Source organism: Rhinoderma darwinii, chromosome 1, assembly GCF_050947455.1.
Source record: "Rhinoderma darwinii isolate aRhiDar2 chromosome 1, aRhiDar2.hap1, whole genome shotgun sequence".
NCBI lineage: Eukaryota > Metazoa > Chordata > Amphibia > Anura > Rhinodermatidae > Rhinoderma > Rhinoderma darwinii.
Genome location: NC_134687.1, coordinates 215,059,265 through 215,074,599, shown reverse-complemented (window position 1 = coordinate 215,074,599; position 15,335 = coordinate 215,059,265). Strand labels below are relative to the sequence as shown.

Below are 15,335 nucleotides of genomic sequence, written 5' to 3'. Positions count from 1 at the left end.
TCAATATTTATTGCCCAGATTCTGCAGTTTTTAGAAATATCCCACATGTGGCCCTAGTGTGATAATGGACTGAAACACAGGCCTCAGAAGCAAAGGAGCACCTAGTGGATTTTGGGGCCTCCTTTTTTTTAGAATATATTTTAGGCACCATGTCAGGTTTGAATAGGTCTTGTGGTACCAAAACAGTAAAGACCCCCAAAAAGTTACCCCATTTTGGAAACTATACCCCTCAAAGAATTTATCTATGGGTATAGTTAGCATTTTGAACCCACAGTTTTTTTGCTAAATTTTATTTGAATTAGTATGTGAAGATGAAAATCTTCTTTTTTTGTGAAAAAACTTAGACATTTTAAATTTTTACAAGGAATAAAGTAGAAAAAACACCCCAACATATGTAAAGCAATTTCTTCCGATTATAGCAATACCCCATATGTGGTAATAAACTGCTGTTTGGACCCACAGCAGGCCTCAGAAGAGGAGCAGCACCATTTGGATTTCTGATTTTGATGGAATAGTTTTCAGTGCCGTGTCGCGTTTGCAATGCACTGGAGGGATGAAAACCGTGGAAACCCCCCAATAGTGACCCCATTTTGGAAGCTACACCCCTTAAGGAATTTTTCTAGGGGTAAAGTTAGCATTTTGACCCCACAGTTGTTTTGCTGAATTCATTGGAATTAGTCTGTAAAGGTAAAAATCTACTTTTTTTCTGAAAAAAGGTAGCCATTTTTAATTTTTAAAGGAATAAAGGAGAAAAAGCACCCCAACATTTGTAAAACAATTTCTCCTGATTACGTAAATACCCCATATGTGGTAATAAACTGCTGTTTGGACCCACACCGGGGCTTAGAAGGGAAGGAGCGCTATTTGCCTTTTGGAGCTCAAATTTAGCTGGAATAGTTTTTGGGTGTCATGTCGGATTTGCAAAGCCCCTGAGAGACTGAAACAGTGGAAGCCCCCCAAAAGTAACCCCATTTGGGAAGCTACACCACTTAAGGAATCTATCTAGGGGTATACTGAGCATTTAGGCCCCACACGCCCCACACGTCTTTTGCAGAATTTATTAGAATTAGGGCGTGAAAATTAATATCAACATTATTTCCACTAAAATGTTGAATTTTTTTCAATTTCACAAAGGATAAAGGAGGAAATGCTCCCCAAATGCTCCCCAAAAGTAAAGCAATTTCTCCCGAGTACGGCTATACCCCACATGTGGTCATAAATGCTTTTTCATTAGAAAGTAATTAACCCTTTACGAACTGATTCATGTTTTGCTTTTTCGTTTTTCCTCCCCGCTTTCCGAGAGCCACAACTTTTTTATTTTTCTGTCAATAGAGTGGTGTGAGGGCGTATTTTTTGCGGGATGAGCTGTAGTTTTTATTGGTACCATTTTTTCGTACATAAGACTTTTTGAGCACTTTTTATTACATTTTTTGGTAGAGCCAGGGTGACCAAAAAACTGCGATTTTGCAGTTTAAAATTCTTTATTTTTCACGGCGTTCACCGTGTGAGTTAAATAATGGTATATTGTAATAGCTTGGACTTTTACGGACGCAGCTATACCAATTTTGTGTATTTTTTTAATTTTTTTACATTACTTTAGAGAAAAAATGTGAAAAGGGTTTCTTTTTGGACTTTAAATATTTATTAAATTTTTTCCACTAATAATAACTATTTACTTTTGTTTTTACATATTTTATAAGTCCCCCTGGGAGACTTGAACCAGCGATCGTTAGATCACTGGTAGAATACACTGCAATACTAATGTATTGCAGTATATTGTGATTTTTACAGGCTCCTGTAACAGCGTGATCGTTGTTTCTGTCCGTTAGTCACGGGTATCAGCTGTAATACACAGCTGACACCCGCAGCGTATGGCGCGGGCTCAGCGCGTGAGATGCTCCATATATCACCCCCCACACCACGACATGCTATTAAGTCATGGTGCGCAAAGGGTTTAATGCGCAGCGGATGGTGCAGAGTGAAAATTTTAATTTTCCACTGATGTCATTTTAGTGCACTATATGTTGTGCCCAGTTTGTGCCACAAATATCACATAAAATATTAACAGGGTTCTCCCGGGTATGGCGATGCCATATCAGTGGACGTAAACGGCTGTTTGGGCACGCTGTAGGGCTCAGAAGGGAGGGACGCCATTTGGCTTTTGGAGCGCATATTTTGCTTGGTAGTAGCTCTGGCGTTTTGCTGGTATTTCAGTTTATAATGTGGGGGCACATGTAGGCTGGGCAGAGTACATCAGGGTTATAATAAGCGGGTATAATAATGGGGTAAATAAAATATAGATATGTGGCCAGTGTCGCACTTATAAATGGCACCCGATCCTATCCGCTTTTGGAACGCTCTGTACATTTTACATCGCCATAATCTGGGAGCCGGAACTTTTTTAATTTTTTCACCACCGGAGCCGTGTGAGGGCTTATTTGTTGTGGGACAATCTGTAATTTTCATTGGTACCATGCGATTTTGTTGATCACTTTTTATTCAATTTTTCAGCAAGCCAGGTGACCAAAAACCATCAATTCTGACAATGATTTTTATTTATTTTTGACGGCGTTTACCCTGGACTATAAATGACTATTATACTTTAATCTGCGGGTTGGTACGATTACGGCGATACCATTTGTATATACGTTTTTTTATGTTTTGCATCGTTTGCGCAATAAAATAACTTATTTAGAAAATAAATTATTTATTGTGTCACCATATTCTGAGAGCCATAACTTTTTTACTTTTCAGTCAAAAAAAGCTTTGTAAGGGCTTGTTTTTTGCGGGACGGGTTGTAGTTTGTATCGGTACTATTTTGGCGTACGTGCGACTTTTTGATCACTTTTTATTACATATTTTGGGAGGGGTGGTGACCAAAAAAGTGATTCTGGCATAGTTTTTCGTTAATTTTTTTTGCGGTGTTCACCGTGCGGGAAAAATAATATTATAGTTTTACAGCGGAGGTCGTTACGAACGCGGTGATACCAAATATGTGTAATTTTTTTTTACGTATTCATTTTTTTTCCTATAATAAGTCTTTTATAATAGGAAAAAAAGCAGTTCTTGTTTATATCACTTATAACTTTTATTTTTACACTTTTTTTTAAAAACATTTTTATTCTTTTTTTTACTTTTTTCACTTGTCCCACTAGGGGACACTTGGACTTGCAGCTCTGATCGCTGCTGGAATACATTACACTACACACGTAGTGTAATGCATTCCAAATGTCATTGTGACGTAACAGTCACACTGACAGGAAGCCTAGGACGACCACCCTCCGGGGGGTCCTCATAGGCTTCTGTACATGGCAACCCGGAAGCCATTGTCTGGGTACCATCGCCAGCCCCCGGGGGCTGGCGATCGTCGCTAAACACCTTAATTGTGGCGTTCAAAATCGAGTGCCGCAATTAAGGGGTTAACTGCCGATATCAGCGTCGATGGGCCGCTGATCGGCAACGGGGAATGCAGGGCAGACACCCTACACAGTTAACCGCCGCTGCGGTGTAGCGCCGCGCGGCGGTTAACTTTCAAAGCACAGACGTAACTGCACGTCAAGGTGCGCAAACTTACTGCTCACCTTGACGTACAGTTACGTCATGGTGCGTTAAGGGGTTAATGTAGATAAGTAATGTGTTTTTTTTGTTTTGTTTTTCACGCTGTGCAGTGAAAGAAGCTGGGCTGGAACAATGAGAAGTGTATGACACTGATTGGTCACTGATTGGTCAGCGTCATACACTTCTCTTCACAACGCCCAGTTGGTAAAAAGTAAAAACACGCCCAGTTGTCTATTAACCCCTACCCGCACGAGGACGTAACTGTGCGTCATTGCGGGAGGTTACTTCCCGCACGAGGACGTACAGTTACTGAGTTTTTCCCGGTGCACACTGTCGGCGACAGTGTGGACCGGGAGGTCAGCTGTCGCCGACAGCTGACACTCCACTCTTGCCGACCAGGGGTCCTTTGCCGCTGATTTAGACGAATTAACCCCTTAAATTCGGCGATCTGTTTCAATCGCCGAATTTTGGGGGTTTCTAACATATCGGCAGACCCCGGTCCGAAATCGCGGGGTTTGCCGATAGTATGGCAAACGGAAGCCAAACGGAAGCCAAACAATGGCTTCCGTGTCTGCCATGGACGGAAGCCCATCAGGACCAACCTTCGTCTGGTCCTGATAGGCTTCCTGTCAGAGTGACAGGAAGTCACTGTGTCGTTCCCGATGCACACTGTTGGCGACAAGGTGTGCATCGGGAACTTGGAGATCAGCTGACACTCCAGTGTTGCCGATCATCGCCGCTGATTTTGGCAATTAACCCGTTACATGCGGGGCTCGATTGCGATCTCCGCATGTAGCGGGTTTGTAGCGCATCAGCAGCCCCCATGCAATCGTGGGGGCTTCTGATGCTTGTGATGGCACCCGGGGGCCAGACAACGGCCCCCGGGTCTGCCATGTATGTCAGCCTATGAGGATCAGCCTCTGCTAATCCTCGTAGACCAACTGTCAGAGTGACTGTGACGTCACACTGACAGTTGGAATACATTACACAACCTAGGTAGTGTAATGTATTCTAGCAGCGGTCAGAGCTGCAGGTCAAAAAAAATAGTGTGAAAAGTTAATAAACAAAAAAATAAAGTGTAAAAAGCAAAAAAAAAGTTAATGTTTTATAAAAGTGTAAAAATAAGTTTTTGTTTTCCTATAATAAGTCATTTATTATAGGTAAGAAATGAAACAGTTTAAAAAAAAAACAAAAAAAACCAGTACACATATTTGGTATCACCGTGTTCGTAACGACCCAAACTATGAAACTATAATGTTAATTTTTCCGCACGGTGAACGCCGTAAACGGAAAACTATGTCAGCATCGCTATTTTTTTGGTCACTACCCCTCCCAAGATATAGAATAAAAAGTGATCAAAAAGTCGCATTTACCCCAAAATAGTACCAATAAAAACTACAACCCGTACCGCAAAAAACAAGACCTCCCACAGCTTTTTTGACGAAAAAATAAAAGTTACGGCTCAGAATAGCGTGTCTCAGAAAATATATTATTTTATAGAAACGTAATTTTATTGTGCAAACACTGCAAAAGTAAAAAAAAACTATACACATATGGTATCGGCGTAATCGTACCAACCCGCAGAATAAAACTTAATTTATTGCGCACGGTGAACGCTGTAAGAAATAAAGAATTTAAAGCGCCAAAATCTTTTTTTTTTTTTTGGTCACCTTAGCTCTAAAAAAAAAAAGATCCTGTGGGGTCAAAATGCTCACTATACCCCTAGAAAAATTCCTTGAGGGGTGTAGTTTCCAAAATAGGGTCACTTTTGGGGGGTTTCCACTGTTTTGGTCCATCCGGGGCGTTGCAAACCCGACACGGCACTGAAAACAATCCAGCAAAATCTGCGCTCCAAAATCCAAAAGGCGCTCCTTCCCTCCTGAGCCTTGCTGTGGGTCCAAACATCCGTTTACGACCACAAATGGGGTATTGCTGTAATCGGGAGAAATTGCTTTACAAATGTTGGGGTGCTTTTTCTCCTTTATTCCTTGTAAAAATGAAAAAATTCTATGTTTCCACAAAAAAATAGGTGATTTTCATCTTCACAGACTAATTCCACTAAATTCTGCAAAAAAACTATGGGGTCAAAATGCTAACTATACCCCTAGAAAAATGCCTTGAGGGGTGTAGTTTCCAAAATGGGGTCACTTTTGGGGGGGTTTCGACTGTTTAGGTACCACAAGACCTCTTCAAACCTGACATGTTTCCTAAAATATATTCCTAAAAAAAGGAGGCCCCAAAATCCACTAGGTGCTCCTTTTCTTCTGAGACCTGTGCTTCAGTCCATTAGGACACTAGGGCCACATGTGGGATATTTCTAAAATCTGCAGAATCTGGGCAATAAATATTGAGTTGCGTTTCTCTGGTAAAACCTTCTGTGTTACAGATTTTTTTTTTTATTACAAATGAATTTCGGCAAAAAAAATTAAATTTGGAAATTTCACCTCTACTTTGCCTTAATTCCTGTGAAACGCCTAAAGGGTTCAAATACTTTCTGAATGTGGTTTTGAATACCTTGAAGGGTGCAGTTTTCAAAATGGGGTGATTTATGGGGACTTTCTAATATAGAAGGCCCTCAAAACCACTTCAGAACTGAACTGGTCCCTGAAAAAATGGCCTATTGAAATTTTATTGAAAATATGAGAAATTGCTGCTAAAGCATTGTAACGTCCTAGAAAAATAAAAGTACGTGAAAAAAAATGATGCAAACATAAAGTAGAAATATGGTAAATGTTAACTAGTAACTATTTTGTGTGGTATTACTATCTGTTTTACAAGCAAACACAGTTAAATTTAGAAAAATGGTAATTTTTGCACATTTTTGCTAAAATTTGAAGTTTTTCACAAATAAATATTGAATTGATCGACCAAATTTTTTCACTAACATAAAGTACAATATGTCACGAGAAAACAATCTCCGGAACGCTTTTACCTATCCAAGCGATTCTGAGTTATTACCACATAAAGTGACACATGTCAGATTTTAAAAAATCATCTGTGTCCACGAGGCCAAAGCAGGCTGTGTCCTAAAGGGGTTAAGAAACTAATTCGCATAAATCTGAAATTTTTGTTTATAACTTGGTCCAAAATTATCGTTTTTCAAAATAAAAACCACTGCTGTTATCTACATTACAGCGCCGATCAGATTATGTAGGAGATAGGGCACTTATAATCTGGTGACAGAGCCTCTTTAAAGGGAATGTGTCGCCAGCAAAACATGTTTTTTTTTTTATTTTGTTAAACAATTAGTGTATAGGTGATTAAACATTGTTCTAATTTTTTTTTTTTTTTCCACGAGTCAGGAAATATTATAAATTAGGATTCAATTGGATTCTAATTTATAATATTTCCCAATGCTGGTCACTAGATGGAGCCATTCCCAAAATTGCAGCATTGCATGTGGTAAAGCAACCACATTGCTTTATGCTGCAAAATTGGGTAAAAAGCCCTCGCTCTAGTGAGCTCTCAGCATCCCCCCCTCCTTTATCCTGGCTAGTGCCGGAAGAAACGAGGGGTTTGAACGGTCTAACCTCCTACACTGTGTGTCGCCATTTTTTGAGCGAACACACAGTGTAGAAGGTTTACATACAGTAGTAAACACACACTGAAACACGAACATACATAGAAATCACTTACCTGCTCCAGTCGCCGCCGCTCCCTCCGGTCCATCCGCTTCGTCTGCTGCCGCTGCTCCATGTGCACAAGTCCGGAAGCCGCGACCGGAAGTAGTAATCTTACTGTCCGGCCGCGACTTCCGGTCCACAGGAAAATGGCGCCGGACGGCGCGCATTTCAAATTGAACTGTGTGTGAGCGGCGCATGCGCCGTTCCCACACAGCGGCGTACATGTTAGTGGATGGAACGGGCCCCGTTCGCAGTCCCTACGGGACTGTGGCTGCCGTATTCCATGTCTGTATGTGTCGTTAATCGACACATACAGAAATGGAAAAAAAAATGGCAGCCCCCATAGGGAAGAAAAAGTGTACAAATAAGAAAAAGTAACACACAAACACACAAATTAATCCAAACGTTTTTAATAAAGCACTAACATCTTTAACATATTAAAAAAAAAAATTGTGGTGACACTGTTCCTTTAAATAAAGATTTTTATAATGTTCCAAAAAAAATTAAAAGTTCTAAAAACCCTCTTTTTAAAAAAAATTCCCTGATGGACGCCGTAAAAGCAAAACCCCCCAAAAAATTGTGTAATCTCTGTATTTTGCCCATTTCACCCCACAAATTTTTTTTTTTAGATTCCCACTACATTATGCGGTACAATAAATGGTGCAATAAAAAACTACAACTTGTCCCGCACAAAACAAGCCCTCATACGGCTATGTCGACGAAGGAATACAAAAGTTATGGCGTTTGGAAGGCGGGGAGGAAAAAAACTAAAATGAAAACCTCAAATTGGCCTGGTTTTTAAGGGGTTAATGGATACGTCATGACCGTTCATGCTGTATCCGTTAAAGCATTAAAGGGAACCTGTCACCAGAATTTCATTGAACGTTACTTATCCCTCACTGGCCACTGCTATAAAAAGTTAATTGCCGTTATCCCCTCTCTTAAACTCCTCCGTAAATAACGGTCTGGAAACATTTTGCGCCTTTTATCGTAATAATCCGGTGTCCCTTTGCGCACACACCAGAATAGGGCTTCAATGCACAAGAACGGGATTTGTTGTGCTGGGGGAAGGTAAGGAGCGGTCAATCAAAATAAAGGAGGCGGGGTAAACTCAAAGACTTGTGGAATGAAGATTTGACTCTTTTCAAACGAAGATATGATTCTTTTCTGCTCATTAGCATACGGTGTGGGAACACTAAAAAACTGAATATTAAACTACAGAGCCGACTAAGAAGACAATTCTAGTTTATATAGAAATGATTTTTCACCCACTACCACCTGGTATTGCTGGTTTAATAGGTGAAATCCCTTTAAGAACATTTATGACTACTGAACTAAAATTGTTTTCATCTCTTGTCAGTCTATTTTTAGTCTGCTAGTTGTAGTTCGCATTTTCAGGCACATAAAATAAAAAGCTGTGTTTGGCATAAAATAAGAAAAAAGCACCAATTCACCTTCCGGTCGGTCTCTGTTTACATCACTACTGGAATTATGTGCCATACCAATGCTTTTCCGGTGCTGCCAGTGATTGTCATGTGCTGTAAATACTGACATGACTGCTGTTGCCATTGATCGAAACCGCATATCATGATCATTGCAGTGATGTAAACTAAGAGGGACCTCTAGCCGATCGGCAAGGCATTTAAAAGGTGCGTAGGTGCTTTTATGTTTCTTTATGCCATAAGCAGCTAACATAGGGATATTTTATATACGATTTATAATGTACTGCTTGTGTTTATCAGCTAAAACAGTTGCTTAGACATTTATTATGCATACCTTAATGTTATGGCATAAGAACGTATAACCGAACACTGATCTCTCTACAGCCCAGGGTACAGTCATCTAGAAAACCCCAGGTCTTGTCTGTGTTAAAAGGGGGGGGAGGGAATGAATCCTGACTTAAAGGTGTTGTGCCAAGATTGACATTTATCACCTATCCACAGTCTAGGTTGATGTCCTGATCGTCAAGACTGGTGTTTGACGCCAATGCTAGCTTGGCCGAGAGTGACGTCAGTCCAGGCGGAATGGTAGTAATAACCGCTAACTCGCCACGACTTCTCAACCCTCCAGCACCACCCAGATGACCACAGGAAATGGATTTACGTACAGCGCATGACCAAATATAACTTCTTTTTTTCACAAATAGTACACCAGACAATTTCTACAGGGGCATGTCTGCAAAGCTATTTGGAAACCTAACAGCAGCAAGTTGTCCGTTTTAATTACGTAAAATCTGCTGACCGATTCCCTTTAGCTTCCATATATAATTTTTGTAGGATTATGACCTTGTTTCCCTTAACTGTTGCTTATGATGAATCCAGTGGCGTTCGACATGTACGAAGGATGTTTCACCCTGGCCGAGGTTTGGGTGGTCCACGAGCTCGCAGATCAAACATGCACTTTACTAGCAGTTCCACTGGAGGGCTTTCATCCTCACAGAGCTCATACTCACCAAGCAATAGGGAAGCCATGGATCCCATAGCTGGTATGTTATCTATCTTTTTAAATGGTTAAAACGAAAGCAAAAGTATATCAAGGAGAGCGGGGATCATGATGTTAGGTTAGAGATGGGGATGTTTTAACACTCACAACTAAGTCCTGTAATATGAAACGACTATTATCGTCATTTTAGGGGTGTCCTCCTTTAAAGAGTACATGTCACGTCCTCTGAAATATAAAATGCAGCGCTGTTTTATTTCCTGCTAGCCACCTGCGTTTCCCTGCAATTGGCCCTGATCGTTTCAGTGCCCTGTAAGAGTAGACGGTCAAGTGGGTGTATCCCTGCTCTGTGTCAATCTCGGTCACAGACGCTGAGCACTGGGGACAGCCCACTTGACAGTCTACTCTTAGAGGTCACCAAAACTAACGGGACTGATTGGAGAGGAAGTCGCGGGTGGCTGGCAGGAAAAGAAAATCGGCGCTGCAGTGTTTCGAAAGCTGAACAGCTGTTTTGTTTGTTTGTTATAGGATGTGACTTGTCCTTTTTAACTTCTCTCTAAACTGACACATCTCGAGATGTATGGCATGAGATGTTAAACAAACCTGTAAAAAGAAAGAAACTATGCTCTTGATAGATACCATTCGTTACCCATAGACTCCTATGTTAAAACAAAAAAACATACACGTTTTCTTTTAGCGAATGGCTGTGAGGCATGTCTCTGAAGGATGCCATTGCGGCGTTCAAATGGAAAGCGTTAGGACTTTATGGAGCGGGCTCACTGGCGGAGTACACTAGTGTGTAGGCTGTGTGTAACAACCGGCACTTCAATGTAGGGATCCCGCCCGTCCAACCCCTGAGGTGTCCATACAAACCAGAAGCTTGATTTTCCCCAGTACATTATATGGTACAATAAATGGTGCTGTGAAAAACTACAACTCGTCCCACAAAAAACAAGCCCTCATATGGCTATATCGAAGGAAAAATAAAGTTATGACTTTTGGAAGGTGGGGAGGAAAAAGCAAAAATTAATATCTGGAAAATGGCTGCAGAGGGAAGAGGTTAAACAGTGGGCAGTAAGCTCCCTTTAAGGGTGGCCAAAAGCAGCCAAAATGTCATCAAAGCGAAGTCTTTGCAGGGATTCGGAGCTCGCTAGTTGGAAAAAAAAAAATGGCATTGATGTTTTGGTACTATCTTTTTCATTGCTTCTCACCATCAGTCATATATAAATGTACACACACTAACTATATCAATCATTGCTAGTTGAAACTTACAAAAATACCTCCTACAATAAGTCTAGGAAACCATTCCCATTCAGAATCTACATTTTGCAAGGTAATAATCTGTGAAATTAGGATATTTGTATTAAACGTCATAAGATTATATGTTCATATTTTGTTTTCTTTTTATGTAGAGCTATTATCCCAATTATCTGGGGTGAGACGCTCAACGGGTGGTCAGCTTAACTCCTCGGGTCCTTCTGCCTCTCAGTTGCAACAGCTTCAGATGCAGTTACAGCTCGAGAGGCAGCAGGCACAGGCAGCACGGCAACAATTAGAAACGGCACGAAACGCAACTAGGCGCAACAATGCAAGTAGTGTAACCACCACCATCGCCCAATCCACAGCAGCAACCAACACATCCAACATGGAAAACAATCAGCAAACTATACAGAATTCACAGTTTCTCCTCACAAGGTAAGGCTTCTTTATAGACCACATGTATTGGGCATGGTTTTAAATCTCCCAGTATTCAGTAAACAAGTGCAGTTTCCCCCTTTGAAATTCTTCAAAAAAGATCCGCTGGCTTGTTAAAGGGGGTCAATCCTGGTGGCACATTCCCTTCAAAGGCAGATCTTTGGTCCAGGTGCTGGAAGGTCAGGCCTAAAGTGTCTATATAGAAACTCACATTACATCAGACCAGCTATACAGGCTTTGGGTTGGTCAATTGTATCCTCTTCATTTGGTCATTGTACTGTGTCCTTATATCCAGTCGGGTAACATAGAATTTCCAGGATTTTTATATGATCTAACATGGCCACACAATAGCAAAACCAGATTACAAATAAAACACATTCTTTATTACACCATTGCTCAAGATCTGTTTTAGGGTATGTGCACACGTAGCGTTTTCAGAGGTTTTTCGGGCCGTAAACGTTCCGAAAAAAGGCTGAAGAATGGGAAGCAGAACGCCTCCAAACATCTGCCCATTGATTTCAATGAGAAAAACAGCGTTCTCTTCCGACTGGGCGTTTTTTACACGGCCGTAAAAACCGCAAGTTGCTAAAAAAAAAAAAAAGGCTGAAAATCGGTATCGGTTTTCCCTTTGAAAACAGCTCTGTATTTTCAGACCGTTTTAATTTTGTGTTCGCACATACCCTATGTAATTGAAAGCGTTAGGCTCTGTTGACATGTGCACGGTGGTTTCGGTTTATGACGGAAACCGCACTACAGTGTCGTACAACAGATACCACCAACGCCAAATGAACCACATTGACTGGATTCGGTCGGTTTCTATTGTGGTATGCGTTGTTTTGGCAGGAAGAATAGTGCTGCATGCATAGCTATTCTACTCGCCAAAAATTATGGAATTTGGGCAAATATGAACAGTGCCTTCCCTTATATTTTTTTTTAATGTGTATAAAACAATCCGGTATAAAACCCCCTCATGCAGAACATCTAATAGACTTTGGCTGTAGCAACCAAGCAGGATGACTTCTTTCATTTTCTAATCCATCTTAACATGAAAGATGGATTCTGGTTGCTATGGGCAAATGCTCTGCCTCTTGTTTCCACTAGATTACCATGTGAACTGACCCTATTCATTGTCCATATGCAATCTGAAATTGTTACATTTTTCCACCTCTCATTTGATTGGATCTTGTTAATTTAACCCATTTGCAGGTTGAACGACCCTAAGATGACAGAAGCTGAGCGACAGTCATTAGAAAGTGAAAGGGCCGATCGTAGCCTATTCGTCCAAGAGCTGCTGCTTTCTACATTGATGCAGGAAGAAAGCTCCTCCTCCGATGAGGACGAGCGGGGAGAAATAGCCGATTTTGGGGCAATGGGTTGTGTAGATATAATGCCTTTAGATGTTGCTTTAGAAAACTTAAATCTAAAAGAGAGCAATAAAGGAAACGAGCCTCCGCCACCTCCTCTTTGATGACATCCCCCTTTGCAGACAATGTCCTCTGTGCTGTAACTGCCAATGAAAGTGGACAAACAACTATCTTTGGGTTTGTTTTGGTGATTGTAATTTCCGGTCTGTCACTCTTGTTACATTGTGTACATTCAAAAAAGAAAAAAAAAAATGTAAAAAAAAAAAAAAAAATTTGAAGAGACACAGAGGCAAATATATATGACAAAATCACGTAACTAATTTTTACTTCTAGCAGATATACATAGGTAGCAGTACCAGAGGCAGCTGTCTGCTTCCTGTACCTTGACGTACAAAAAAAAAAGCTCTCCTAATCTCCCACGTTCAAACTGAAAAAGGAAAACAAAGTATATGGAAAAATCTCTAATGAAGCTGCTGTGTGTATTTATGAATATTAATTAATAAAACTGCTTGGATGGTTTACCATAACTACTGCATGAGGTTTTTTGCAGCGTGCATGAGGTTTTAGTGACATTGTCATTAAGAAAAGTAAAACTGGCTTAAATTTTAAGACTATATTAAGCCATAAATCCCAAAGCTTTCCTAAACATTATTCAAAAGGTTACAGCACCTGACGACATGCAACGTTACCCTGGACTATTCTAGTGGATTGTGGCTTTGGATCTTTTGAATAATGTGTGACTGATTTATTTTATGCAATTTCTACACTGGCATTTACTAAATGTCTACTTGCCCTAAATCAAAAATATATACGTAAAAACAATTAGAATTTCCCACTGGATAGCGTTTGTTCCATGTCTGAGAAATTTTATTGGCTAGTGTAAACCAAATATTTGGTCTTCTCTAAAAGGACTCCTCTAAAATAAAGCTGTTAAAAAAAAAAAAGAAGGAACATATGCAAAAATAGATCCATCTCAATTGTTCTAGTCTTCGAAATGACATTACAGGTAACAACTCACTGTTAGAAATTGCACAATTTGTGATCCCTTAAACCAATCCAGTTCTGTGTTTAAAAGTTTTTGTTTGCTTATTTTTCTTTTATTTTTATGTGGTTGTTTTTTTAAGTAAAAAAAAAAAAACAAAACAAAAAGTTTTCAACTGTTCAACTTGTTTTATCCAGGTGTAGGCTGATTCCTTTAAATGCTGTTTAAAAACAAGTTAGCCCAGATTATGTTGTCTTCGTTTTAAAGAAGCCTTTTTTTCACTTTCTGAATCGTTTTTCTGAATTCTCTTATTTATGTATTTGCTTAATAGCTTGCAGAGACTTGTCCGCAGAAGGAGAGCTTAAGGATTCCGCCCCTCAGATTTTTGTCAATATACTATACGTAATTCCTAATGCTAATGTTAGCACTTTTTTATTTATTGTTACTTGATGATTATTCTTTCGGCAGCCTTTGATTAAAAATCATGCCACCTACATGCCTATACTATTAATCCTATTTGTAAAAATATGTACAGTGTTCTTTTTGTGCATAGACTTTCATAAAGGGCCTGACACAGTGGGTAACCGTTTTTGGTTTTCTTTTTAGTTTTGCAATGTAAAGTTAGAATATAAAGACAATAAAAAAAAAAAGAAGAGTACGCACAGCTTTCTGATGACTTTACAAATATACTATCACTTGATAATGTATGCGTTTGCTCCTCTCTTCCCTTTCCCTCACCTAATTTGGAATTGGACAGTTTTTGCAGCATCACATTGTGTACAATAAAAAAAATATATATAAAGAATTACAGTGGTGTATGTAAACAACAGTTACACTGAGTGTTAGTGCTCGTTTCCCTTCACTTTTGCCCCATTATTACGTATTTCTGCTCATTCTAGCACTTGAATGTTTTATCCCATCCATGAGAGGGTTATGGTGCTAAAAGGGTTAAGAGGAGATACCGCTTAGTTATTGTCGTTTAGACAAGGTTTTTTTTTCCGTTTCCTTTTTGTTTTATATTTTGTTGAGGATTTCTGAAAAAGACAAATTAATCCACCAAGTCTATTTAAGCTGTAGTCCTTTCAAACACATTCTGCACATTACAGCTATTCATTCGGTTCAATAAAGTATTTTCAAGACTGTTGCCCATGTGATTTTCTTTTCGATCCTTTGATCAAAAAACTTTGGCGGTGGCAGATTTTATAGGTGTTTTTGGCTTACCAGACAATTTGTTTCAAAGGATAAGAATGAAGGCTTCATTCTACTGACATAGTTATTAGTCTGATTTTCAGTTTACAACTTGTACTCAGTGAAATCTGACTTACAGCCTATAAAAAGCTTTGAAGCCTTGTTGTTTTTATGTAATGTATGTATTTGGGCATCCTAAAATATTTCTAATATAGTTTTATTAAAAATGTTATTTTGTTTTTGCGCTGCAGCTTCTAGGTATAAAATATACATAAAAGCTGCACAACGACCTTGTAAGCCGAATCTCAAGGTCAGCTGGGCTGACAGTGGCTCCTGTGTGCCGCTGTCAATATAAACCTAATACAGATCAAATCGAAGTCTATGAACATTTGATTAGTATTCGGGTTAGATTGTGTGTCAGGGACACACGAGCCGCTGTGAGCTGAGCCGTCAGTCCAGCTGACCAGACAGACTTGGCTTGCAAGG

The 15,335-nt window shown here is 39.8% G+C and overlaps 1 protein-coding gene across 1 annotated transcript in view; it reads left to right on the top strand.

The window, feature by feature from the left end:
- Positions 1-13,626, top strand: part of KCMF1 (potassium channel modulatory factor 1) — a 75,560-nt gene extending 61,934 nt beyond the window's left edge. The window contains exons 5-7 of the mRNA XM_075861489.1: positions 9,492-9,666; positions 11,033-11,315; positions 12,522-13,626. Coding sequence (XP_075717604.1) covers positions 9,492-9,666; positions 11,033-11,315; positions 12,522-12,783 — 720 coding nt within the window. The 3' untranslated portion in view covers positions 12,784-13,626. The remainder of the gene's footprint in view (positions 1-9,491; positions 9,667-11,032; positions 11,316-12,521) is intronic.
- Positions 13,627-15,335: the final 1,709 nt, after the last annotated feature.